At 39.7% G+C, this 27691-nt stretch overlaps 1 protein-coding gene across 2 annotated transcripts in view; it reads left to right on the top strand.

Moving 5' to 3' along the window:
- CASR (calcium sensing receptor) overlaps positions 1–26953 on the top strand; it is a 67086-nt gene extending 40133 nt beyond the window's left edge. For both annotated transcript variants that reach the window (XM_016120050.2, XM_016120059.2), the window contains 6 exons: positions 791–1221; positions 3525–3831; positions 7596–8480; positions 17699–17929; positions 23877–24000; positions 25247–26953. In XM_016120050.2, coding sequence (XP_015975536.1) covers positions 1037–1221; positions 3525–3831; positions 7596–8480; positions 17699–17929; positions 23877–24000; positions 25247–26763 — 3249 coding nt within the window. In that variant the 5' untranslated portion in view covers positions 791–1036 and the 3' untranslated portion in view covers positions 26764–26953. The remainder of the gene's footprint in view (positions 1–790; positions 1222–3524; positions 3832–7595; positions 8481–17698; positions 17930–23876; positions 24001–25246) is intronic.
- Positions 26954–27691: the final 738 nt, after the last annotated feature.

Raw genomic sequence — 27691 nt, 5'->3', positions numbered from 1 at the left:
CAGTTGATGTTTCCATGCTTGGGCCTAAAACTTAGGAGAAGTTACAGAGTTACCAATTATCGTTGGTAATCGACACACAGAGTGGATGTGGGACAGTGTAGAGTGAGAAGAGCAGCAAAATCCTGCTAGGATAATCATGCTACAGCAAAAGGACTTTTCCTTAAATCCAGCTGTTGAGATTCGTAGAATATAACCTGATCTTTGATTTATCTGTGTCTTTTTAGAGAACTATTCTTCAAAGATTTATGGAGTGTCATTTTACAAACTGTAGCCAGACATCTGTGATGAGGAGGTACAAAAAAAGGGGACTACCATAATAAATAAAGAACAGTGGCCTTTTATGACATTTTGGTTTTATTTAAAGTCAGATTTAAACTTAGATATATTCATTCCGTATTTTCTATAAGAACGGATGTGCTGAATAAAGTACCATTAATATTATTATTATACAAGAAATTGCTACTACTAGGTCAATTCTATGCATTTTTTTACACAGAGGAATGAATGGATTAAAATCCAGCAGCAATAGCAGTGGAAGCCTCAGTTTGTCAATAGCCTCTTTAAAATGTGGGCCTACCGGCTGAGTATGGTCCTCCTCCCGTATGAGCAAGTCAAGTTTTCTGTATCTTACATGAGGTGCTAAAAAAAATGAGACTCTAAGCCACGCTTTCCCCACCTACTACCGCTTCAGCCTCTCTAGATAGAAGTTCTGAGCTACTTCTGTTGCAGTCATCATAACGAGATGGAATTAAGGTGTAGTTGAATTCATTTTGTCTCTCTTTTCTTTTAGAAAGCATTACAGATCGTCCGTACGTGATGTGGCTTCTAAAGATTCAAGGACCATCCACCTTACTAGTCTGCAATAGAGAAGGCAGAAATGGACATTCGAATACCACGGCTTCCGTTCTGTTATTAATTGCTCTGTAGACATGTGCCCCCACCACAGGGAGTGAACTGCACCAAGGGGGAAAGTTCTTGCTTGAGACCCCCAAACCACCAGCACTCTTATCAATCCCCCTGGAGAGAGAGCAGAACAATGGCGCTTTATAGCTGCTGTTTGATCCTCTTGGCATTTACCTGGTTCACTTCTGCCTATGGGCCTGACCAGCGAGCCCAGAAGAAAGGGGACATTATCCTTGGAGGGCTCTTTCCTATTCATTTTGGAGTAGCAGCCAAAGATCAAGATCTAAAGTCAAGACCAGAGTCTGTGGAATGTATCAGGTAAGGGAAGGAGCCAAGGCAAAGAGTCTTTTCTCTTCTGGATGATTGGTGACAAACTGTACCAAACCCAAAATAATTTTTTCAAACTCGGTTCTTTCAAAATGGTGATTGGTAATCATGCTGAAGCTTAGTATCCCCCCTCCACCATCACCATCACTTTTTAAAGAAATTTTTTTTTAAGTAAAATGTCAGTGATACGAAGTAGACAAATCCATAGCCTGTTGGAGTATGTGCCAGGTAACTTGGAAACTGAATCATCATTGTTCACCAGGAAACAGTGTTGTTTAATGGAAGACTAAGTACCTAGAAAGAAATTTATTGTATGTCTTTCAAACTTGAGTAGTAATATCTTTCATTGACCTTAAGTGCCCTGCTGGTTAGTAATACCTGAGTATTGGCTGTCTCGCTCCTTTTTTTTTTTTTTTTTTAAGATTTTAAATTTGAAAGAAACCTCAGTGATTGGCATGATACAGTCATCTTTAAAATGCAGCTCATCTCATTTTGGAGCCACTCCTACTAGAGAGTCTTTCTTATGGAAAGCTGAAACCCCCCAGTTAACATAGAATACATCTAACACAGGTGGAGAAGCCCAGAATCTATCGAAGTCGACTGGCCTGTCTTGGCCTTTGGAAGATAGCTAACATATTCTCTTGAATTGTTTCTTTTCCAGGCCAAATAGTCCCAGTTTTCTAAACAATTACTTCATGATATGGTTTCCAGACCCCGCACCATTCCGGTTGCCCTCCATATGATGATGCTCCCTAATTTATTATGACTATTTTAGAATATGGCATCTAAAACTAAGCACAATTTCTTCAAATAGGATCTAATTTCTACAGAGTACAGTGTGTATCACCTCCCTTAATCTGGGCATCAGAGACCATTACTGCACCCCAAGTCTTGACTTTTATTCTAAGAGAGACTAACACTTTCTCTTTGAAATTTACAACTCCTAAAAGTAATCCAGCACTTTTCCTTGGTCTTTCTGAGAGCTGGAAAATGAAAATGAAAAGTAGGATCATTCCAACAAAACTGAATTTCTGTTTGTGTTCTAATGAAAGCCTGAAAATTAGATAATATTTTTCTTACGAATGCAGAAAAACTAAGTGCAGAATTTCACTGATGCTGATTATATCCTTCATGAAACCCATGTGGACAAATATCCTCTTTGTTGTGACCCTGCTGGAGAGAGTTGTGTATGTGCCAGATATATACCTAAGATCAAGCAAGAAGCTTGCCCTTAAATGATATACATTTTTAATTATATGAAACAAAGATAGCAAAATCAGTTTAGCAGTGCAGATGTTTCACATGATCAAAAATTCTGCAATATCTCTTAATAACTCTGTAGGTTTAAAACAAATAATTAAATAACAGAAACATAAAGAAAATAACTAAGAGAAAACCTTCCATTAAAAGTTAGATCAAGACCTTTAAGAACTTAAACGATGCAGTGGAGTAGAACAGATTATATTTCTCACCTCCTGTTATTGAGTTCAAGTAGTGAAACCCAAGATAAAAAGAGAGAACCTGTGAAGTAGTTTTGGGCACTGATACCTTGATTTAGCACATTTAATAAGTCCTCACTTTGAGCCAAGTCTTAGGAGAATGAAAACCGTCACTGACCCTATTTCTCCTTGTGAATTTGTTTGATTTAAAGTTCTTTGAAAAGTAATCCATGCTCACTTTTTTAAAAAATTCAAAGCATAAATAAACCCAAACCACACAATTTTAAAACTCACATTTCACCACCTAGAAATAACCACTGTTTATGAACAGCCTTCCTGTGCATAGCATTTATTTGTCTGTTTGTTCACAAAGATGAGATCACTCGTTTTCCTTTCCCCTTTGACCTCTAGGAATGTCACGGTCTAAATTTGTGACTTTGCAAATCTGAGGTTATTTTTAGGCTCCCACGTGTTAAAATCCTAATCTATTTATATTTTTCCTGGTCCTTTTTCTTTTTAAATCTCTGTATTACTTTTACTAAAGTACCTCACATCAGCTACTTGAAATTCTTTTCTGGATAAGACAGATACAAATCATTTGTTTGGTTACTAATAACAGTCTTCATTATTATTGCTCCCTAACTCTGTGTGAGGCACCATACAGAGAATTTTGTATAATTATCTCATGTTCACAGCCACCATATGAGTAGGTGTTATCGCCATTTACAGAGAGGACTTGGAGTCTCAAAGAATACGGCATGAAACCCACGATTCTGACCCAGCTTTGCCCAACCCTCACTCTAAAGCAGGTGGCCAGAAAGCCTCCCATTTTCTTTCATTTCTTCTTTCTTCCAGGTATAATTTCCGGGGGTTTCGATGGTTACAAGCGATGATATTTGCCATAGAGGAAATAAACAGTAGCCCAGCCCTTCTTCCCAACATGACGCTGGGGTACAGGATATTCGACACTTGCAACACAGTTTCTAAAGCCTTGGAGGCCACCCTGAGTTTTGTGGCCCAGAACAAAATTGATTCTTTGAACCTTGATGAATTCTGCAACTGCTCGCAGCACATCCCCTCTACTATCGCTGTAGTGGGAGCAACTGGCTCAGGCATCTCCACGGCGGTGGCAAACCTGCTGGGGCTCTTCTACATTCCCCAGGTACCTGGGCCTTCTTAGAGGGGGCAAGGGGTTAGGAGAAGCAGACTCGGAGGACTGCCATGCCCAATGTCCTAACGGTTTGCTCTTTTTCTATCTCTGGCTTTACCTGGGCACAAAAGACCTTTTAATTAATTGGGGCACTGGATTATGACCATTTGGGATTTCTGAGAACCCTCAATGTCAATATCAACTAGACCTTCACAGCTCATTCAACATACTTTATATAAAACTTGTATATACCTTTTGTTTATTTATATTTATACCTTGTATAAAACTTTGCCTTTTTCTCCCAAAGTGTTCGGTTCTTTATTTTCCACTCCATTCCTTTAGTAAATGACCATTTTTCTACCTTTACTAAAAGGAATGAGCTCATATGATGTAAATCCAGGCTTTCAAACGCAATATGCCTCTAATTCTATTTAATTAAAAGTCTACGCCTCTCTGCCATTTGGTTGCAAATTTAGTTCAGAGGGAAGCAGAGTGTATTTTCTCACAAAACAGGAACTTCGTCACTGTGCTACACATTCTAGAAATGGAAAATATTCTATTTCATTCAACAACTATTTATAGAGTATATATGAAGAAGCAGTCCACCCAGCAGGAACTCAGCCTAGGTGGGGAGATGTTTGCATTTTCGAATACTAACAATTTTCTGAAACATATGCTTTAATAAACATTTATTCTAAGTTGCATATTCTTTGCACCAAAAAAAAAAAAGACAGCATCCTCTAAATGCCATATTATGACCTGATTTCCCTCCTTAACACTATAGAGCAAACCCTTTTTTATGTTAATATTTATAGATCTATGACATCATTTTATAATAGTGAAAAATTGGAAACAACCTAAATGTACGTGGATGGGAAAATCAGCTCAATTTTGATACATCCCTTATGTCAATATTTAAATTAAATTATAAATCACACTTTAAATTTATTTTGATGTCTTAATATTTAAAATTTATATATAAAGTGTCCTTGCAAATTCACATTTCGATGTTGCAAGTCTATTTCCCTGGTGATAGCCATTATCCTTTCATATACACGTGACAACTGAGAAAGTCTTGTCATCATTTCCCGAATCCCTACTTCAGGGAATTAAAGGTGTTTCCCACGGGGAAACCCTGGCTCTGCAGCTTTTGTGCTAAAATGATCTAGCAAAGTCCACATCGGTGAATATGTTGGGCAAGATTCAAATATGCATCTTTTAAATTTGGCATATTGTGCAGTATTATTTTAAATATACACAGTTAGTGTAGGTTGTTGTTACTCCCATAGACAACATGCATAAAATATAACTGTCAAGTAAAGAAAGAACATGTAAAAGGAGGTTTTAATGTTCTGTGGTTTGGATGGAACATATACTTAAGATGAATTTAAATTATAAAAGTGCTGAGAAGACTACAATGATTATCAGTTAAACCAGTGTAAGCATGTCTGTAGCAGAGATTCTCTGCCATGTTTGCATGTTTGAATCACTTGCGGAGTTTGAAAAATACTGATGCCTGGGTCTTAGCCCCCATAGATCCTGGTTTCATTGAAATACTGCTTAGGCACTGGGAGATTTGAAAGCTCCCAGGAAGTTCCAATGTGTAGCAGAGTTGGGAACCACTACTATGCAGGCTGGGATCAGAGGCCCAGTGGTATTTTTTATGCCACTCACGCCACCAAGTGGATGGAACAAGCAGACCAGCTAGAACAGGTTGTGGTTAGAACAGTTCTCTGAATCATTCATGAAATTATCCCCTCCTGCAATAAAAAAATTCTGTGTGTTTTTAAGGGTTTTTTGGGGGGTAGGGGGTATATAAAGTGGTGTTTACCCCTAAAATGATCAAATATTATAAAAGCATTCTTTAAGAAAAACATCCACGGAGAATATTTTTGTTTTTGATTTTTATCTCTTCGAAACCCTTTTTACCTCAGTTTTCAAAAGATCAATAAGTAACCAATAATGGATTGATTTACAAAATCTATCCCAAGTAGGTTTTTCATTTGCAAAAAAAAAAAAAACTGATTCAGGGTCTGCAACTAGAGGTCTCTTAAAAACAGTAACATTTCAACCAATTATTCAATTTAACCACCTATCTGCTATCCATAGCAGAGCAAGAAGGGGCTTGTTCTGATCAAAGAAAAAAAGTTGTTCATTTCATAGTATAGCTTCAAAAATCAAAGTTCTTATTAGGAAATTTATGCCTGCCCTTTAGCAAGGTTGGCCATTCTTTCATAGACCTATGCCTTTTATGTTTTCGATGCAGAAACTATTCATTGATAAGAAGGAAAATATTGGAAAAATTTATTGAAACACTGAACATAGTAAATTATTTCAATTGGTGAGAAATATTAAAAAAGCGTTCTCCCAAATTTCTTCAACTTGGTTTTCTTAAGAAGCTTAAAATCTCTCTATGAAACTGGAAAACAAGAGAGAATAAACATTCCTTCATTGCCTAGAAGAAATTCCGTTAAGTATAAAAATGTTTTGTTCTTCAGAAGAAATGGTCCAATAACTTTAAACTTTCTAACTGGTGAGCCAGGACACACAGGAGTACTACAGAGGGGTCAAAACCTGCCAAGATATTGATCCCCTCAAGGTTTGGGATGGAGAGGTGGGGCCGAGGGTGGTGAGAGCACCCTCCATCTGGGTTGGTCAGCCTCTTCCATTCACCTCATCTTTTATGTTTGCCAAATGTGAAAAATTTGGAAGCTCTGCACTAACAAATGCTTTACGTGATATTCAGATACTCTTCTTTAAGCAATGATCTTTTACCATCAAGATAAGGTTTTATTCCCTTGGTGACTCACATCCATGCTCAAATGTAGAACTATCTATGTCTTAGCAAGTGGAAACATATGTAGACAGCTTTCCAGGGTTCCTTTTCAGCCACATCAAAAGCCTGTCAAAGCCTCAGCCATTATGTGAAATGGAGCAGAGGAAAAGGCTCTGGATGATGATTGAACCCAATGAGATGCTGGGAAAGGAAAAGATGTTTTTCTGACTATATTTAATGATGTGCATCATTATTATTGGGAATTGAGCCTACCTAATGAACCTAATGGCTAATTGAGCTTAAAAGATAAACAGTTCTTATAAATGACTGCAATTGAGGGTACTTTTATCTAAAGTACTGTGGGGGTGAGGGAGGGGGTAGGTAGGGGAGGGAATAGAGTGAATAGCTGGAGACTAGAGACAAATGAGAATAGAGAAACTAGGCATATTAGGAAAGGGGAACTCCTAGGGGCTCCTCTGAAGAGCCTTAGGTTCGTAACCCACAGGGAACCTGATTCCTTTCAGAAGTGAGTCATGGACAGAGTGCTCATCACAGTAAAGGGGAAGTTAAAACAAGGGGAAGTTCACATCAGAACCTGGACCTATCAGGCAGAAGATATGTACACGGGTATATTGTAACCAATGAGTCAATACAGGGGCGATTAGGAAAAAAATATGAAATGGCGCATAAAGACGCTCCTTGGAAGATCCTGCTGTTGGGTTGACCTTATGGCTAGACCCATTTTTGAAGGTAGCATTGTGGAGACTCACCCACTGAGAATTAGAATGCTCCCTGATAGACTTGATAGGTGCTTGAGTGCACACACTGGAGAGCAATAGATTCTGGTTGTCCTCACCCTTCCATCCTGTCTGCAGGAAATAATAGGTTTGACAGATTAGATTAATGGACCCTCAGCAGTCCACCTCCACAGAGCCTTGAGGCTCACTCAGCTCCTCACTCACCTATTCATTCTGTGTTCTGTATTTGATGCTCTTTCCAGGTCAGCTATGCCTCTTCCAGCAGACTCCTCAGCAACAAGAATCAGTTCAAGTCTTTCCTCCGTACCATCCCCAATGATGAACACCAGGCCACTGCAATGGCAGACATTATCGAGTATTTCCGCTGGAACTGGGTGGGCACAATTGCAGCTGATGATGACTATGGCCGGCCAGGGATTGAGAAGTTCCGAGAGGAAGCTGAGGAAAGGGACATCTGCATCGATTTCAGTGAACTCATCTCCCAGTATTCTGATGAGGAAGAGATCCAGCATGTGGTAGAGGTAATCCAGAATTCCACAGCCAAAGTCATTGTCGTTTTCTCCAGTGGCCCAGACCTTGAACCCCTCATCAAAGAGATTGTTCGGCGCAACATCACAGGCAGGATCTGGATGGCCAGTGAGGCCTGGGCCAGCTCTTCCTTGATCGCTATGCCGGAGTACTTCCATGTGGTCGGAGGCACCATTGGATTTGCTCTGAAGGCTGGGCAGATACCAGGTTTCCGGGAATTCTTGCAGAAAGTCCATCCCAGAAAGTCTGTCCACAACGGTTTTGCCAAAGAGTTTTGGGAAGAAACATTTAACTGCCACCTCCACGAAGGTGCTAAAGGACCTTTGCCCATGGACACCTTCCTGAGAGGTCAAGAAGAAGGTGGTAGCAGGATAAGCAATGGCTCCACTGCCTTCCGACCGCTCTGTACAGGGGATGAGAATATCAGCAGTGTTGAGACTCCTTATATGGATTATACACACTTACGGATATCCTACAATGTCTACTTAGCAGTCTACTCCATTGCTCATGCCCTGCAAGATATATATACCTGCTTACCTGGGAGAGGGCTCTTCACCAACGGTTCCTGTGCAGACATTAAGAAGGTTGAGGCGTGGCAGGTACATTCTTCACTTAGATAGCAATTCTCTGTGTAATAAAGTAGAGTTGGGCTGATCCAGGCAAGACAGATAAAATAGTTACCTCAGAAAGACAATATCTAAATAAGGTAACTAAATATAACTTTGGATTCAAATAGCCTATTCAAACATCCGAGCAATCTATTTCTGAACAATCGATAGTAATTTAATTTGATTATCAGTTTAAAGCTTTGCCTCATGTTATTGCAAATGACAAAATTTCATTCTTTTTTATTGCTGAGTAATATTTTGTTGTACATATATACTATATCTTCCTTATCAAAAAAAAAAACTAATCCAGAAAGATATATTCACCTCTCTATTAAATGTAGCATTTTTTTTTTACAATAGTCCAGATATGGAAGTAACCTAGGTGTCCATCGATAGACGAATGTATCTTTATTTTTAATCAGGTTGTGTTTTACTCTCTGTTTGTAGCTTTCTCAGTTCTAGACAGACCTACAGAGAGAGTACACGATAGTAGGGAAGGGGAGGTTGTAACCCCTGAATTTGAATGACCCAGACTCCAGCTCCAGCTCTCCCATTCACTATCTGCATCATGTTAGGCGAGCCACTGCTCTAAGTCAGTCTATTCATCTGTAAAATATCTCACCTGCTTTCCACCCAAGATTCTTTTGAAGATGAAATGAGATGCTATATGTGAAAAAAATTCGTAAAATTTCAAGCTGTAAAGAGATATGATTATGATAGTAGTATATACTTCTACTTAATCGGTTAGGCAAAAAACAACTAAAACAACCCAATCACCATAGACTCTTGGAAAAAGATACCAAGAAACAAAGAATGTACCGCCCTTGTCAGTTAATTTTGAGATTCTCATGGGATAAGGAGTAATTGCCTAGGCTAGTGGAATAAGCCAGGACCTGCAAGTTCTTAGCCCTTCTTCTGAGATAATTCTCACTCAAAAATCCTCGTTTGCTAAAGTTTCTAATCATTATATGGTACTTAAAGTTTCCTTCCTTGTACTTCACCATCACCCCCACCACCCCAACACACACACACACACACACACACACACACACACACACACACACACACGCTGGCAAAGAAAGAGGAGGTCCAATGAAGGTCAAAGGCCAAAAGGCTTCGGGAGCCACAATGCTTAGGTGTGGAGTTTTAAGAAAGAGGAAAAATGAGACAATCTTTGAGTAAATATTAGTATTGTCTTTCCTTTCTTCCCTTCCATGCCCCTTAAAGGAGGACTCCAGTTTTGAAAAGCCCGCAGAACAAGGGAGGAATTGGAAAAAGAGGCTTCCAGTAGATAATTTGACAGTTCCGCTCTCTGGCGACTCCTCTCCCAGACAAGGAAGTAAGATCCAGATTGTCAAGACTAAAGCTTGAGCATTTGAGGAAAATAGCCAAGAATCAGACTATAGTCAAAATTGGGACTTTCAGTTGCTTACAGTAGAAAACCCATATCAACTGATTTAAATAGAAGAAGTATTCCAAGTACAACTAAAAACTTTCATCTCCATGTCTTTGTTCCCTATTCTTGAGGATTAACAGTTTTCAGGTTCATAAAATCTTTACTGTGAAGGTCTCCTTATTTCCCAGGATCTCCTATAAAAGTTCCCCGATCCACATTGATTGACCAATTCAAGACCACATACCCATCCCTGAAGCTAGGAATGGAGTCTTCCCAAACTACACAGACTGAGAGTTGGGCGGGGAAGGCTCCCCAAAGTTAAATAAGGATGCTATTACCGAAAGGAGAAAGGAAGAGAAGTAAAGCAGCCAAAATAAAGTGTCCACTGCCCAGACATCTCAGTTGACCCTAGTACAGGTAAAAATGTGACCTCCTGCCTCATGCATAGTCTAGCAAGATTCATTTAGGAAAGGACACTACTTGGAAAATAAGGTCAGAACTCTAAAGAAGGACAACATATGAACACAGGCCAAAATGTCCCATATGCTTGCTATAAGTCTTCTTTGAGCCTCAGGAATCCAGGCAGTTAAGTAGGCATTCTGGAATTTAAGATATTGGTTATATCTCTATCACTCATACAATCTATACAGTCTAATCCAAGTATCTCGGCCCAGAATTCCACTCCATCTTCTCTTAATTCTCTTATAAGTCAACCTGCCTGGCACCTCCCCACAAAGCACTAATTAGTTTTTAAGCATAGCATTTTTGCTTCAATACTATCCTACAACTGAAGAGCCATCAGTTTCTGTCTCCTCTATCACTGTGTCTGCCACAGACTTTTAACTCTTTCAAAATTCACTTTCTCCTGAACATCTTTTCAAATCGCTCCCATACCGACACTTTCTGACCATTCTTTCTTCCTCTTTTTTACCATTCATATACCCAGCTGAAGCTTCCACAGCTCTTCAGTTGACTGAAATAGATCCTTGTAAATTTAATTAAACTTCTGGTTAAATAAGGTCAATTACAGTTTTCTTTTTCTTTTCTGCCTAAAGTTCGTCAATCAACTCGTATGTCTTCAAAGTGACACTGACGGGTGATTTATGAGCATGGAACACACAATTTTTTCCTGACCTCCACTAAGGCCCCAAACCCTCTTCATAGTGCTCTTCAGCATTCTCTTCACTCTGACTTCTCTGCTGTACAATTCTAAGCTTTGTGAGGGCTGAAACCATGTCTGTATTGTTCGGCCCTGTATCTAGAACACCTGACACTTGAATATGTGTAGAGTAAATGAATGAATCAGTGGCAGTCTAGTTGATTTGACCTGACAGCACTACCTAGAGCCCTTTGATGAGAACTGTTTAACCTAACAGTTCGTCCTCAAATCAATCACTGGTACCAGGGTTTTCTAGGCTCTGATTGGAATGAAGTTTGAGTAGACCACCATGTAAGTAAGTATGGAACTCCCTTCTTCCTTCTCTTAGGACGATTGTACACAGGACATGTGCCCTACATTCCTCCACCTTACATCAACCACTCAGAAGACAAAAAAAATAGGTGTGCATGATGACAGGACCATGGTAATAACAGAAGTCAAACAAAATTGACTTTCCAGGAATTGCTGGTATTATTGGGGGTTGTAAGAGGGGAGATGAATTGGGGTAAGAGCCAGAGGAGATGAAAAGGAGACGAGAAAAAAAGGCCGAGGTTAGAGAAGGGAATTGGTTCAAGATTTTCCCTCCACTCTTAGCACAGGAAGTGGGCAAGAAGCAATAGCTTCCTTATCTCTGTGAACTGTCTTTCATTATCTGTGTCAATGGGGTGCTTTGTCCATCCCATGCCACTTTCCCCCCATGCTAAGAAGTGATGCTGGAAGCATAAGAGCTGGAAATCCTAGACCAGAGTGGGGGTTTTCTAGTCTCTAGTCTTTGGCTTAATTCAATTGACCCTTAGAGTATGTGCCAAGTATTTGTGCTTATACTGAGCAATGGATTGACTGTAAAATTCTTTAAAGGAAACCTCCTAAAAGGCCACAAGATGGAAATATTACCACATGAAAGATAACATGTAACCATCTAAGTGAGTGCATGTTATATGTATTTGTCCCTCTTTTACTTCGTTTCTTTCTCAGTGTTTAGTTTTTCTTGTGAGCTTATTAGTCTCGTGGTGCTCGAATATTATCTTCCTTTTTTCTTTTTCTTTTTTTAATTAAATTTATTGGGGTGACATTGGCAATGAAATTATGTAAGTTTCAAGAGTACCATTCAATAATACATCATCTGTATATTGCATTGCGTATTCACCACCAAAGTTAAATCTCCTTCCATTGCCATATGTTTGACCCTCTTTACCCTTAGCTATCTCCCTGCCTCCCCCTTTTCCATCTGGTAACCACTAAACTGTGGTCTGTGTCTATGAGGTTTGCTTGTCGTGTTCATTTATTGCCTTCAGTTTTATATCCCACATATGAGTGAAATCATGTAATTCTCGACTTTTTCTGTCTGACTTATTTTTCTTAGCATGATAATCTCAGTACGGCAGTACTTCCAACTTTTCTTATGGTGCAGGTAATATTTCATTGTATATGTATACCACATCTTTATCTAATCATCTGTCGAAAGTCATTTCGGTTGTTTCCATGTCTTAGCCACCATGAATAATGCTGCATTAATATCAGGGTACATATATATTTAGGAATAATTGCTTTCAGATTAAGGGGGGTAGATACCCAGAAGAGGGATTACTGGGTCATATGGTAATTCTAGTCTTAATTTTTTGAGGAACGTCCATACCGTTTTCCACAGTGGCTATGTCAATTTATATTCCCACCAGCAGTGTAGGAGGGTTTCTTTTTCCCCACAATCTCTCCAATACTTATTATTTGTCCTATTGGTGATAGCCATTCTAACAAGTGTGACATAGTATCTCGTTGTGGTTTTGATTTGCATTTCCCTAATACTAGTGAAGTTGAACATCTTTTCATACGTTCGTTGGCCATTTGTATGTCTCCTTGGGAGAAGTGTCATTCAGATCTTCTGCCCATTTTTTAATTGGATTGCTTGGGTTTTTTTGTTGTTGTTGTTGTTGTTAAGTTGTGATGAGTTCTTCATATATTTTGGAGATTAGCCTCTTAGCAAAAGCGTTTGCATATATCCTCTCTCATTCAAGTGGTTGCCTCTTTGTTTTGTTCTTGGAGTATATTTTCTTCTATTAGTTTTTTTTTTCTTTCTCTTCCCCTCTATTTATTTTTTCTTTTTCCTCACATTCCTTTCCAAATTTAGAAGCTTATTATACTAAATTAGAATCTCAAGTAAAATTTTGTATTTTCTTTTTTTAAATGAAACTATTAATTCCTTTTTTAAAAAAATCTAAAAGAAGAGTATTCTTTCTGGAGGAAATTTTTCAGTTATTTTGTAACTTGTGTTGCTTTCTGTTTATCAATAATTCCCAATTTAAAGATTCCCTATCATTTCTTTTAAGGGTGAAATGGGTTCCATCTTCACCTTCCCTTTTATGCAAGGTTTTATGCAGAAAACTAGGTGCTCAAATGTAAAAATTGCAAGTAAACATGACAAAACATGTTAAAGATGTCTAATCAGATGACTGAGAGGTATGACTTAATAAATAAATAATTGATTATTAATGGGAAAGGTGAAACTTTTGACTCAAAAAATTCAACACTCATGATTTTATTTATACGTGTGCTATGAGGATAAAATACAACAGTACTATGCAGGTTAGGATTTGAAATAAGGAAGAAAATAATAGATGTCATTCAATATGGTCCTTGAAGGTTGGATAAGATTTGTGGAAAGGATCTGTTCCTTGGAGAAAATGTCAAATGTAAAGGCAAACATAGCTAACAACATAGGTGAATTACGAAAAACATCATGCCGAGCAAAAAATCCAGACTCAAAAAAAGGACACAAACTGTATTATTCCATCTATATGTTCTTCTGTCTCCAATGACAGAAAGAAAACAGATCAGCAATGGCCTAGGGCTGCAAGTGGGGATGGGATTGGTTTGAAAGGGACATTAGGGAACCTTTTGACATATACATTTGCCAAAACTCAGAACCACACTCTTAAAATGGGTGTACTTTATCCCATGTACATGATACCTCAATTAAGCTGATTAAAAATAGAAAACAGTGGGAAGTCCCTGGGGTGGGAAAGTACAGACCTTTCATGGAGATCTGGATGTCATTCAGTTTCGACCACTTTTCCGATTGTGTCTTCTTGTGTTGTTGCAAGTTTTGTACATAACTCCACCACCCCATTTTTAACCTATATCCATCTTCTCAACCTCAATTTTATACTAATTAACCTATAGAAACTAGAGATGACAACTTAATAGATTAACTGTTCAGTCTGACTCCAGTGCCTAAGTAGGTAGTGAATAGTGTTAGTAGTGGAGAGTTTGGACACTAGAACCAGACTAAATGGATTTGAATCCCAATTGCTACCTAATAGCTTATGACCTGGGACAGTCACTTAATGTCCCTGTGACTCACTTTTTTAACTCAAAAAATGGAAATAATGAAACATAAATTTATCATGAGGACATTAGTTTAATAAGTATACAATGCTTCGGATACTGCCTATACATATTAAGTGTTCAGTAAATATTAATCTCGAGTACTATTCTTTTGTAAGTGAAGAAAGTAAGACCCAAAGAAGCCAAAATGATTTCCCAAAGGCATATTTCTAGCTAGTCAGAAAGACAATATCCGCCCCAGCCGGTCTGTTCCTTGATGAGGCCAAGGTCACTGTTAAAAGAACCATGTGCCCAGTTGTCTCTCTGGGAACATGCTTTTTATTTCCTGAGAGGCCGCCAGCTCAGTAGATGGTTTCATAGTGAAGACACTGGTCCATAGCCTTAAACCTTAGGAGGAAACAAATTATCCTAAAACTCGGGTTCATACACAGACACAAAAAGGAAGCACAGCGTACAAATAAGTGAGAGTGGACACAATTGACCACATTACAGTATTTGAATATCTATTTGTCCATCCTGAACATTACTGTTTCTCTTATCCCTAGAAAAGTTCCTGCTTGGCCCATATTGTTTACTCAATAAATATTTGTTGGGTGAACATATAGCTAAAGGAAGAGAATGGGACAAAAGTAAATACTGAGAGAAGGCAGGGGTTAAGTGGATGACATACAATAGTACATGGATACAGGCATAGATAAGAGAGAAAGCGAGTTGGCTCATAGAAGTCGGCAGAAATTTTTCATATTGCTGTAACTCTGACTTCATAAGTTTGGGCTGAAATATGCCTCTTCATGATCAGTGAGATATATGACTGGGAGAAACACCACTTTGGTAAGGATTTTAAGAGTATAAACAGGAATAACGAGAAATAAATTTCCAGAAACCAGTAAATTTTAGATTCCTTTTTTTTTTTTTAATGACACAGGCTTCCTAAGAATCTTTATCAGCAACAATGTGTTAGCCTAATTCATACCAATGAATATGCCTAAAAAAAGAAAAGAAATTATTTTTACTCTATTCTGGCTTTTATTTGTTTAAATAAAAAAAATTAAAGCTGGTTCTTCATGCAATTAGTCTGAATTAATTTATTATAGCTAATTGAATAATTCTGGGTTCTCTCTGTATCAAGAGACTTCCAGTCCTTCATTTCAGACGTTGGTTGCTTCCTTCACCTTCTGGCATACTCCTGTTATCATTCTTGTATAAAATAGTTGTTTTCCAGACTTACCTTTCTCTTCAGACAACTCTCAGCTGTTACTACATTATTGCACTGAAGATCCAATTTCCCTTTTCTTCAACAAAGTGATAGAAGTTTTATAATCAATTTTTTCCATGATTTGAATGTTCACTGAGAATTAAGAGTATGTCTGTAATTGAAAACATGATATGTGAATATAATATTTAGCTGCAGCTTTCTTAAAAGGCCACAAAGAAATATTTCCCCAGAAAAATCCGAGACTCCTCTTGTTCTTTTATAAAGAGAAAGTTAACATTTCATCATATGAAAACTATAATTCTTCTGATGTGTCTACCCTACTACCCTTAAGTAAAATCTTTTAGCACATTTTAAAACAGATTCTGCTAATATTTTCCTGTTTGCTTGTTTGCCTATTTGCTTTTTAGTTTATTTTAATCTGGAAGGTTTATTTTTCTTTTTAAAGCAGAACACAATAACATAGATTATAGTTATACTTCAAAGGGAGAAACTATGTTGACTCTTTATCACACTGTATAGTTTTTAAGCATTTTGCTTTTCAATAAGTTCCAACCAATTATATATATATATAAAGCTTTAATTCTTACAGTAAGTTTTTCAAAAAGTGAATCTTATGTCTTTTCACTTTATCTGAAAGTTCTTTTGTTTGTTTACTTATTTGTTTTTGTCTGAGTGTAGAATTTAGATTTTTTAATTTTCAATCTGAATCAGCCTATTTCAGCCCAGTTGCACCAGTTAGAACCTCCATACAGTGCTATAGTGAGAACAGACATCTGGTCTTGTCCTTGATCTTAGGAGGAAAGCAGTCAGTCTTTCACCACTATGTATGAAGTTACTGTAGTTTTTCATAGATGCCCTTTGTAGGGTTGAGGAAGTTCCCTTTTATTCCTAGATTGTTGAGAGTTTTTATCTAGAAGGGAGGTTAAATGTTATCAAATATTTTTTCTGTATCTATTGAAATGATCATACAGTTTCTCTTTTGTAGCATGTTAATATAGTCAAATGTTAAACTAACCCTGCATTCCTGGGGTAAGCTCTACTTAGTCACAGTGTATTTTCTTTTTTGTAGATAGCTGGATTCCATTTGAGGTATAGTGGAAGTGAGTGCCCCTACATTCACAGGCTGGACTGTGTCTTGCACTCTCATTAACCCCTGGCACCTGGCAGATCCTGCATGAAAGATAAGCTGCCAAGTGCCTACTGCCTCCACCTGACCCACGTCAACGCCATGCAGAAAGTGAAGCCAAGATCGTAATGATGCTATGGTAGAGCATAGCTGTTGAGAGGACAGGCTTTGCGCCACTTGCTGCTGTGTGACCCTGGAAAAGATGCTCTGTTTTCTGTGCCTCCGTTTCCCCGGCAATAAAATGGGATAATAGTACTATCTCTTGTGAGGATTAAATTAGATAATGAATATAAAGTATTTAACATTTTTCCTCAGAAGTGGTAAAATGACTAGTAAAGTTTAGTAATTATCGTCATTACTTTTTTGTATAAGGGCTCTGTGACTCATAAAACCCTGTGAAAATAAGGGACTGGCCATAACTATTACAACGGTGATGGCCAGAACTCCACCCACAGCCGCATTTCTTTCTTCCTTCCACTTCACTCTCTGTGACTTTTGACAGCAAGACATTACCACAGAAGCAGTAACACAGGGGAGAATGGTGCAGATCATAAGAGAAGCTAGGGTCTCCACTCCTTCCCCAAAGCACATCACAGAAAACATCAAGAATGTGCTCTGGCTGACAAACTCCACCCTTCCTGGGGTCCTACCAAGTGATGGTGCACTTGCAGAAGCCTAGACTTGGCTTGTGGTGAGATATATCCTTTGTCCTTTCCTGGCTTCAAGAAAGTGTTTCCTACCCCAGATATAATTTGAATACCGTGTAAATCCCCTGGCTTACCAGAGCTGCTACTAACATATGCAAGTACCCTAGTATAAATTAGAAAAAGGCGCCATTTCCCCAAATCATGTTCCTTCCACTTTGTTAGAACAATATAGTTTAATGTCCTATCACAGTACCCAATATACATAACCATATGTGGCAGTCCTGTGGCTTGCACTCAGGATATTCATCTTTGTTCCTCTTTAGGTCCTGAAGCACTTACGTCACCTAAACTTTACCAACAATATGGGAGAACAGGTGACTTTTGATGAATGTGGTGACTTGGTGGGGAACTATTCCATCATCAACTGGCACCTCTCCCCAGAGGATGGCTCCATTGTGTTCAAGGAAGTTGGATATTACAACGTGTATGCCAAGAAAGGAGAAAGGCTCTTCATCAATGAGGAGAAAATCCTGTGGAGTGGGTTCTCCAGGGAGGTATGTGCTGTCCATCAGATTACTGAATGGCTCCACCACAAGCAGGAGTCTGTGCTGGGCTTTGGGGGAGGGGGCCACAGACTTCCAGAATGATGGATCCACTTTCCTCAACTCACTCCTCTGCATCGCCGAAGCCTCCTGTGAAATCCATGAGTGTTTAGTATACAGAGGAAAATCCTCAGAACCTGAGCTTCATGCCTGAGCCCCATGCTAAAACAATTTTTTTCTTTACAAATCTGACTCCCCAGCCAGTAATAGTTTCCTTGACTAAAGGAAACTCTCCCCAACCAGAGCAAAATATTTAAACAAAGATAAACATCATTCAAAGTAGGACCAGGATTATACACAGAGGTAGTTCCCTGTCATCCAAACAGCTCAGGGATGACCTACAAGTCAAAATGACAATTTATTCTTTTCCTATGGGAGACCTGTAATAAGTAGGAGGATGCTTGTGGTCATGATCAGGACCCCGTCTCCAGAGTATCACTGCATCCAGAAGCTTGATTAATACCCTGAAGCCCATCGCCCAGTGAATATGGTCTTAAGGGAAAAGCACACGATATGCTAAAACGATGCCCATTCTATGGCAGTTGTATCCCAGAATGTAGTAGCTGCTGAGGACCCAAGTCTCTGTAGGAACAACCCCTCTCTTAACTATCTCAAGAATTTTGGATAAGACCCACTGTATTATTCTTTGCATTTGTCTTTCTAGTATTGCCTTTGAGCATCTTGGCTCCAATTTGTATAACATGACCAAAGATTCAACGTCATCTTTCTTACGAAATGCTCCTTAGGTCGGTGGGTTTCTGATCAGATCCTACAATTTCATTGTTTCCCACTATCTGGGATAGCTATCCCTGCACAGGTCTCCAATAGATAGTGAATCTTATCCACAGTGTATGAGTCACTATTAGATTCTACCTCAGAGGGCAGATTCTCAATTATAAACAACTTTGAGCATCTTGTTATAATCTTTTCCAGAGAAAGATTTGAGGATTCCAGACATTATACTCCTCTGTGCATTAATTATAACCTTGTCTAAATTATCACAAGTTTAAACTAATTGGAATCTAAATTGATCAGCTGCACTATCTCTGATTGATTACCTGCTGCCGAAACATCCAGGTTATATTTTATGCCCATTAATGCATGTAATTGATTGTCTCTAATTGGTGTATGTCTCATCTTCCCTCCAAGCATGAAAACTATTTCCTGTACAATGTTCTTTACACATGCCATGGGCTTAAATATTGATAAATCAATAACACAGAGAATCCTCATGAATTCGGTCATTTATGTCCCTAGGATAGTTGACAGAGTTATACATTAAATTTAATTTTTTCATAGACACATTACCTCAAACCTAAGACACGTAGGCATTCAACAAATTATTAGAGTCTAGTCCACTCTTTTTTCTATGCTTTTTGTAGAAATAACCACAAATATGCCAACTATATTTAACAATAAATTGTGTATTAATAACTTCCCCACATAGCTCACAAAGCTGTTACTGAAATCAAATAAGATCAAGGATCTGAAAGCATACTATAAACTACGTAAATGCAAACTGTTATTAATATAGCATTATAATATCTTAACATCTAAATTTACTTTCTAATGAAGCACTTTAGAGCTAAATGGGTTTTTAAACATCTTTGTATCCTTATTTGAAGTCGATGATGCTGAGGTTTAGAAAGACAAAGGTGACTTACACAGACAGATGGTCTGTGTAAGAGCCAAGATTAAGATCGAAGTGCTCTGACTCTGATCTCAGTGCTCCATCCTCTAATTATACTCTCCATAATTATCTCCATGTTTTATTGCAACAAATAATAAGGAAAAGGAACATCTTCATTGGGGGTTTGGAATTCAGATGAACTTCCTGGACCAGAAGTGTATAGACATCTTTGGTAGAGAGACTTGTAGACATTTGCTGGCTTTTAGCAAAACAGATCCATCTGGTGGCTGCCTCAGCCTACTCCTTTGGTTATGAGATTTCTCTTTAGCTGAAGGATGACAGAAGGATGCAGTAAGAGGACTCAGTGGTTGGCATTCTTCTAATTCTTTAAAGCAGGATTTGGTACAATAAAAAGTTCAGACTTTGGAAGATTGACCTGGGTGTAGATCCCAGCTCCAATAGCTATAATCTCGAAACTGTTCCTTAATCACTAAGAAAAAGAGACTGCTACAGGCTCCCAATATTTAAACTCAATTTTATCTGAACACATGACCACTCAGAAATAAATATATTGCCCAGCTTTCCTTTCAGCTAAGTGTGGCCACATGACTAAATCCTGAAGAATGGGATACAAGAGGCAGTATTGTGTGATGAAGTCTGGGAACCTTCTTTTAAGAAAGCGTTTGAAAGTATCCTTTGCCCTCTTTTTTATCCCTTCTTCCATCTTGCTTTCTGGAAACCAGATGCTACCCTCAAGGACTATGATGCCAAAACCAAACATGGTAGACCAGCAAGGTAGAAAGAGTCTAGTTCCCAATGCTATGGAGTGCCATATCAATTTGGACCACCACCTCAGATGTGAATATGAGAGAGAAACTGATTTCAGTATTATTTAAGCCATTGTTATTATGAGGTTTGGATTAGTTTTTTTATGTTACCACTCACAATCTAACAGAAGCCAAAAGAGAAACCTACTAAACTCATTTTATGAGACTGATATCATCTCACACCAAAACAGACAAGGTCAGGAAAAGGGAAAGACACTTATAAGCCAATCTATTTTATAAATATAGAAGCTAAAATCCTAAATAAATTATTACCAACCTAGATCAGCAATGAAAAAATATATAATATATCATAACCCAGTAGAGTTTGCCGTGAATTTAAAGGAAAGTGATAATAGCCCAATGTTACAAAGTTCATAAATGTAGTTTATGCACATTAACAGAATAAAAAAGAAAAATTCTACAACAATGTCAGCAGATGCAGAGAAAACATTCAGTAATATCCAACGCCCTTGAAGATTAAAAACAAAAGTTCTATAAACCTAGGAATAAAAGGGAACTTTACCTTACCTTATCTTGATAAAGAATACAGCAACCATCATTCTTCAATAGAAAAATTTTAGAAGCACTCTTATTGTGGGTTTGGGAAATAGGGTCCATGTCTTTCATTAGGTGTTGGTAATTCAAGAAAGATTAAGAGAAAGTTTCTGAGGATGCCTTGTTACCACAGTTAAACATGCTAATGTATTCTGACTTTAACTCTTTCCTTTTCTGTCCTTCCTAGGGTTCTGAGAATCTTAGCACTTATTAGGTCCAATATTGCCATTTCTACTCCTCTTACATTAGAAGATAATACCACTTCTGTTCAAGATTTTTAAAAACTCCTTGTCACGCTGGTCATTTCTTTTTTGCTAGAAACAATGATTATTATGTTATTGTTTTCCATGTGTTTAACTTTGTAAGATGTCTCTAATGCAAGCAGATAGGTGGGGAGAGGAGCAGAGTCTTATAAAAAAAAGAGACATTTTGCAAGTAGTGTGAGCCCTGCTATGTACCAAGCATTAGTCAAGTCTTTGTAACTGAGGTACCAAGGTTGAGTCAGACTTGCTCCCTACTTCAAGAAACATATACTTTTGCAAGATATACTTCATTCTTATGGTATATTTATTCTCTCTGATGCACATAGATTGTAAGATAATAAATACCTAATAAATTTCTAGAGTAAGTACTCAGTTGCCTGACATGGTCAGAGAAAAAGAAGTGGGGTCTCTAAAACGGCGAGGCAATAATAAATTGGACAAAACTATAAAAAACAATCATTTAAGGACCTGGAAATCATCCCAAAACATACAACAAAAGGTCAAGTGTTTTTTTGTTAAAAACACTAATGAAACTCAGATAAGAACAGTGGCAATTTGTGGCATTTTAGCATAAGGCTACTCTCCAATTATTTCTGATAATTTGGTTGCTGATTCTTTGGTGTTTTCTACATGGAAAATTATATCTTCTGCAGGTAATAACAGTTTTATTTAGTCCTCTCTAGTATTTATGCCATTATTTTCTACTCACTGGCTAGGAACGCCACCAGTGCAATATTTAATAATAGTGGTGATGGTGGGCACCCTTGTTTTAATGGAAATGCTGTTAGTATTGTCTCATATAGAATGATATTTACTCTAAGAAATTTTTTTATATAACCCTTTTTCAACTCAAAGATATTTCTTCCTACTCTTTTTCATTGAATTTTTATCACTAGCTTTTGTTGTATTCCATCAAATACTTTTTCTTCAACTATTAACGATCATATTTTTCTGCGTTAATTTATTACTGCAGTAAATGGCACAGATTTTCTGATATTAAACCTATTTGCATTCCCAGCACAAATCTAACATGATCATGTTGTATTTTCTTTTTTTATGTCCTTTTGAGTTTGTTTGTTTATTGTTTTAGTATTTGTCATCTATTTTCTAGCAGTGGAAAATAGCCGTAGTCTTTCCAGACCCTTCCATATTCCTTACACTTTTTATGCACTTCCAGGACTTCTGTATTTTTTTGCTTCCAATAACCAGAACTCTAGGCTCTTTCTCAGAAGACTGCCTGCACGCTAATGGAACCTACTTTGCCCATAAGCTGAGAGAGGCAGAAGAGCCTAGGAATCTACTTTTCCTTGAGATGACCCTTACCCAATAAATGGTGTGGAGGTATGAAAGCTCTGGTCCCTTTTCCTCAGGTCAGGACAGTTCTGAGGCATAGCTTACAGTCTAGAGTTCCCCTAGGGGATCTGGCAGAAGCTACCCTCAGAGAGACTTTGCTCAAGATCATACCCTTGCTTCTCCCCCTCATTTCTATGTCCTACTTCCTCCATTCTCTTCCCGTTTTTATAGGGAGGACTTTCTTTATAAGTCACTTGGACACAAATCCCTGACTTGGGTCTGCTTCTGAAGACAACTTAATAAATGAGATGGGCCTGTAATTTTTTTTTTCTTTTTCATGCTGTTCTTGTCTGGTTTTGGAATTAGGGTTATATTGACCTTATGAGAATGAGTTGGAGGGTGTTCCTTTTTTTTATTTTCCTCTTTTTATTTGTGTAAAATTAGATTGATAGGTTCCCCGAAAGTTTAATATTACTTGCCTGTGATGAATCCAGGATGATAGTCATCTCAGATATGAATATGTGGTGGGAGTGGAAGTAAGGGGCGGAGGGAAGCACAGAGTTAGACGGAGATTATTGTCCCAGTCTTAACTTCTGTTTTGGGTGGCAGTCATTAAAAATGACTGAGATTCAAACACAGCAAGGATTATGAGTAATCAAATTTTGCACACGCGCAGTTCGTTAAGGAAATAAATGAACTAAAATCTGTTACCTGAAATTAATGTAGTTACTGCAGCTTTCTTTTGCCTGATAAATTTTTCTGATCCATTTACTTTCAACCCCTCTATGCCTGTCCTGCCTGCCTTGCTGTAAAGCCTAAAATCACCCTGTAAAGCCTAAAATAAAATTGTAAGAATTACAATTAACTGCAAAGTTCAGAGTCTCGTTTTCAAACAAACTTCCCCTCATCCCATCTTCCCTTGTGACTGTCGCTCTGTGTGTAGATTCATGTCTTCGCATCTTTTAATTTATCTCAAACTTTTACTTCCATACAGAGCAAACAGTGCCTCATTCTGAGACCTGGAGAGAATAGAAGAAGCATTATTTAAAGAGGATTTTAGTCATCGTGGACTCCCCACAATTAATCTTTGTAGAATCATAGATTGTGTGTGTGTGTGTGTGTGTGTGTGTGTGTGTGTGTATTTTCACTTGTTCATAGGCATCTCTCCCTTTCCTAGAGGAATTGCTTCTGGACCTTCCTCTGTCTGGAACGGGCCTGGAGTCTACTGCAATAGTCCTTGTGCCCAACTCCTCTGCCTTGCACACGGCAAAGGAGCTGTAAGACTGATCACACAGCTGCAGCCCGTCTGTTTTGTGCTCTCTGTCCTCCAGGTGCCTTTCTCCAACTGCAGCCGAGACTGCTTGGCAGGGACCAGGAAAGGAATCATTGAGGGGGAGCCCACCTGCTGCTTTGAGTGTGTGGAGTGTCCTGATGGAGAGTACAGTGATGAGACAGGTAACGAAACAATGCTTCGTGGACACCAGCAGGGCTTGGTCCACCGTGGGGGCTCTGGAGTCAGCGAAGTCCTTGGAAGGGCTGGGCTGAGATGGTGCTTAGCACAGTTTCTCATTTAACAAGGTATGCCTCAGCACTGATGCTGGGCCAGGCACTGAACGGGATAGAAAAGTAATGTTAGATGTCTTGTAACACCGTAAGAGCTTACAAACACACCTGTGACGCATATTTCTTTTACTTTTCTACAGTTTTCCAAAATTGTTTTCCTTTTCTTATAGTTCAGTGGCTCGGAATAGACAAAGTTCTGTCTGTTCCAAGCTCCAGCGTCAACAGGCCATGGTAAACTGCCTGCTGGTTGCCCGGCACTGTACTTGCTGTCTTAGTCATGTTTTCCCTGTACCTCAGTTTCTCCATCCTAAAGTGGGAATTAAATGAGTTAATATTGGTAAGGCACATGGTAAGTTCTAGATAAATGTTTGTTTGATAAAAACCTCTATTGGAAGTACTCTATACATATTAACTATAATTGTTATTATTCTATATCATCCTCCTCCCAATAATGGGGTTATTATTGTTTCCAGTTCATATATGAGGAAACTGAGGCTCAAAGAGGTTGAGGAATCTGACTAACGTCGTACAGCTAGCAAACGGCACGGTCAGGATTCTCATCTAGATCTCTGACTGCAAAGCCCACGTTGCTTTCCTTTCCCCAAACTGCACACTGCCAGGAACATAACAGGGACTTGATAAGCATTCGTTTACTGAATGAGTAGGCAGCCTTTCTCACCAAAAAGCCGGGGGCGTGGAACGAGGAAGGTGCAGGTCATATGCGTGGGATACTCTGCCTGGATCTAAGAGGAAGTCTGCCCTGACAGACCTGCAAAGCCCATCCATATCCAAAATGAGTCAGGCTGAGCTTGAATCACTCTGAAAAGTTGATGGTCTCTGTCAGACCTCTGGGAAGCCACCTGTCTAGCAGAATTGATCATTCTTTGCTACAAACCATCAGTGGGTAGTATTAAAGGAAACATGTATACTTCCCCCACCATGTAGAAAGGGAAAAAATAATAGATAAGTCAGGGTTTAATATATTATCTGATAATATAAAAACCACAATTTCTTCAACAATAAAGAGAATGTAAAGTGGCCACATCCAATAACCCATGTACCCTCACCAAGACACTCACACGCACACATTTTAGTCTATACCACACCCTCACTAACTCTTCACTGGGACATTTTACAGATGCGAGTGCCTGTGACAAGTGCCCTGATGACTTCTGGTCCAATGAGAACCACACATCCTGTATTGCCAAGGAGATTGAGTTTCTGTCGTGGACGGAGCCCTTTGGGATCGCACTCACGCTCTTTGCTGTGCTGGGCATTTTCCTGACCGCCTTTGTGCTGGGTGTCTTCATCAAGTTCCGCAACACGCCCATCGTCAAGGCCACCAACCGCGAGCTCTCCTACCTGCTCCTCTTCTCCCTGCTCTGCTGTTTCTCCAGCTCCCTGTTCTTCATCGGTGAGCCCCAGGACTGGACGTGCCGCCTGCGCCAGCCGGCCTTCGGCATCAGCTTTGTGCTCTGCATCTCCTGCATCCTGGTGAAAACCAATCGTGTCCTCCTGGTGTTTGAGGCCAAGATCCCCACCAGCTTCCACCGCAAGTGGTGGGGGCTCAACCTGCAGTTCCTGCTGGTCTTCCTCTGCACCTTCATGCAGATCGTCATCTGTGTGATCTGGCTCTACACCGCACCCCCCTCGAGCTACCGCAACCACGAGCTAGAGGATGAGATCATCTTCATCACGTGCCACGAGGGCTCGCTCATGGCACTGGGCTTCCTGATCGGCTACACCTGCCTACTGGCGGCCATCTGCTTCTTCTTCGCTTTCAAGTCCCGGAAGCTGCCGGAGAACTTCAACGAAGCCAAGTTCATCACCTTCAGCATGCTCATCTTCTTCATCGTCTGGATCTCCTTCATTCCGGCCTACGCCAGCACTTACGGCAAGTTCGTCTCTGCCGTGGAGGTGATCGCCATCCTGGCAGCCAGCTTTGGTTTGCTGGCCTGCATCTTCTTCAACAAGGTCTACATCATCCTCTTCAAGCCATCCCGTAATACCATTGAGGAGGTGCGCTGCAGCACCGCTGCTCACGCCTTCAAGGTGGCAGCCCGGGCCACGCTGCGCCGCAGCAACGTCTCCCGCAAGCGGTCCAACAGCCTCGGGGGCTCCACGGGATCCACCCCCTCCTCCTCCATCAGCAGCAAGAGCAACAGCGAAGACCCCTTCCCACAGCCCGAGGGGCAGAAGCAGCAGCAGCTGCTGGCCCTGACCCAGCAAGAGCAGCGGCGGCAGCCACAGCCGCCCTTGACCCTACAGCAGCAGCAGCAGCAATCACAGCAACAGCCCAGATGCAAGCAGAAGGTCATATTTGGCAGTGGCACAGTCACTTTCTCGCTGAGCTTTGACGAGCCTCAGAAAAGTTCCACAGCTCACAGGAATTCCATGCATCAGAACTCTCTGGAGGCCCAGAAAAGCAACGATACCCTGACCAAGCACCAAGCGTTGCTCCCGCTGCAGTACGGGGAGACAGACTCGGAACTGACCACCCAGGAGACAGGCCTGCAAGGGCCTGTGGGTGGGGACTGCCAGCCAGAGACGGAAGACCCTGAAGAGATGTCCCCAGCACTTGTAGTGTCTAATTCACGGAGCTTTGTCATCAGCGGTGGAGGCAGCACTGTCACAGAAAACATATTGCACTCATAAAATGGAAAGAGAAGGCCAGCCCAGGAAGGATCCAGAGAGGTTTCTTGGGATCACGTTTTTCCACAGGGGTGTGGGGCTGCTTCCGACTCCTTTCCTCTGAGGAAAGAGGAATAATAGACACACCAAATGCCTGGAACTTAGTTGCACTGTTTTAAACGACAGTGAATTGACTAATGTTCCCTTTAAAATTAAAAAAAAAAAAAAAAAGACCCATGTGCTTCCGTGGTTGGATTTGTCGGAGCATTGAGATTGCCATAGTCAGATTTGCTGTTCATGTCTCTTCTTCTGTTCTATCCCAACCAACAGCCCAGAGATGGAACCAGGCTTTAAGTAACATACCAATCCCATCCTTTTTTCCTTCTTCTTCATATTGAAATGCCTGCCCTGAACATTGCAGGCAGCCTGGCCCAGAGACAAAGTGTGCAGAGTGACAAGACATCAGTTTGGCCACCACTAGAGTTAAGAGTCTGAAAGACAGAATGTCACCAGTGCTGCCCAACACTTTGACAAGGGGAAGAACTTTCAATGTTCAGAACCGTAAGGTGAATGTGTCTCCTCCTATTTATAAAAACCATAAGATATTTGGTCTCTCCTACTTGCTGCTGCTATCATGTCACATCTAGAAGGTTAGTGTCCCTCCTGTACCAATATACCTGATTTTGTCCAGAATGTGATAGTGATGCCATGTTTAGATTCAAGGATGACAGAAATCACTTCAAATTGTTGAGAAGGGACTGCATGGTTCCAATGAGCTATATCTGTAATTAATGTTGCTATATGTAGCTTAAGAAAAATGCTTCTGTTGTAATAGTCCATGGACAATATAAACTGAAAACAATGTCACAGTCTGGTTTATGTAAGGCAGTATTATTGAGCTCCATCTTCCTCACCCACCCCACCATCCCCACCCCACGTGCAAAGCCTTATG

This window comes from Rousettus aegyptiacus, unplaced genomic scaffold, assembly GCF_014176215.1.
Source record: "Rousettus aegyptiacus isolate mRouAeg1 unplaced genomic scaffold, mRouAeg1.p scaffold_m13_p_4, whole genome shotgun sequence".
NCBI lineage: Eukaryota > Metazoa > Chordata > Mammalia > Chiroptera > Pteropodidae > Rousettus > Rousettus aegyptiacus.
Note: the sequence above shows the minus strand (reverse complement) of the source record. Positions and strands in the feature narration are given on the sequence as shown.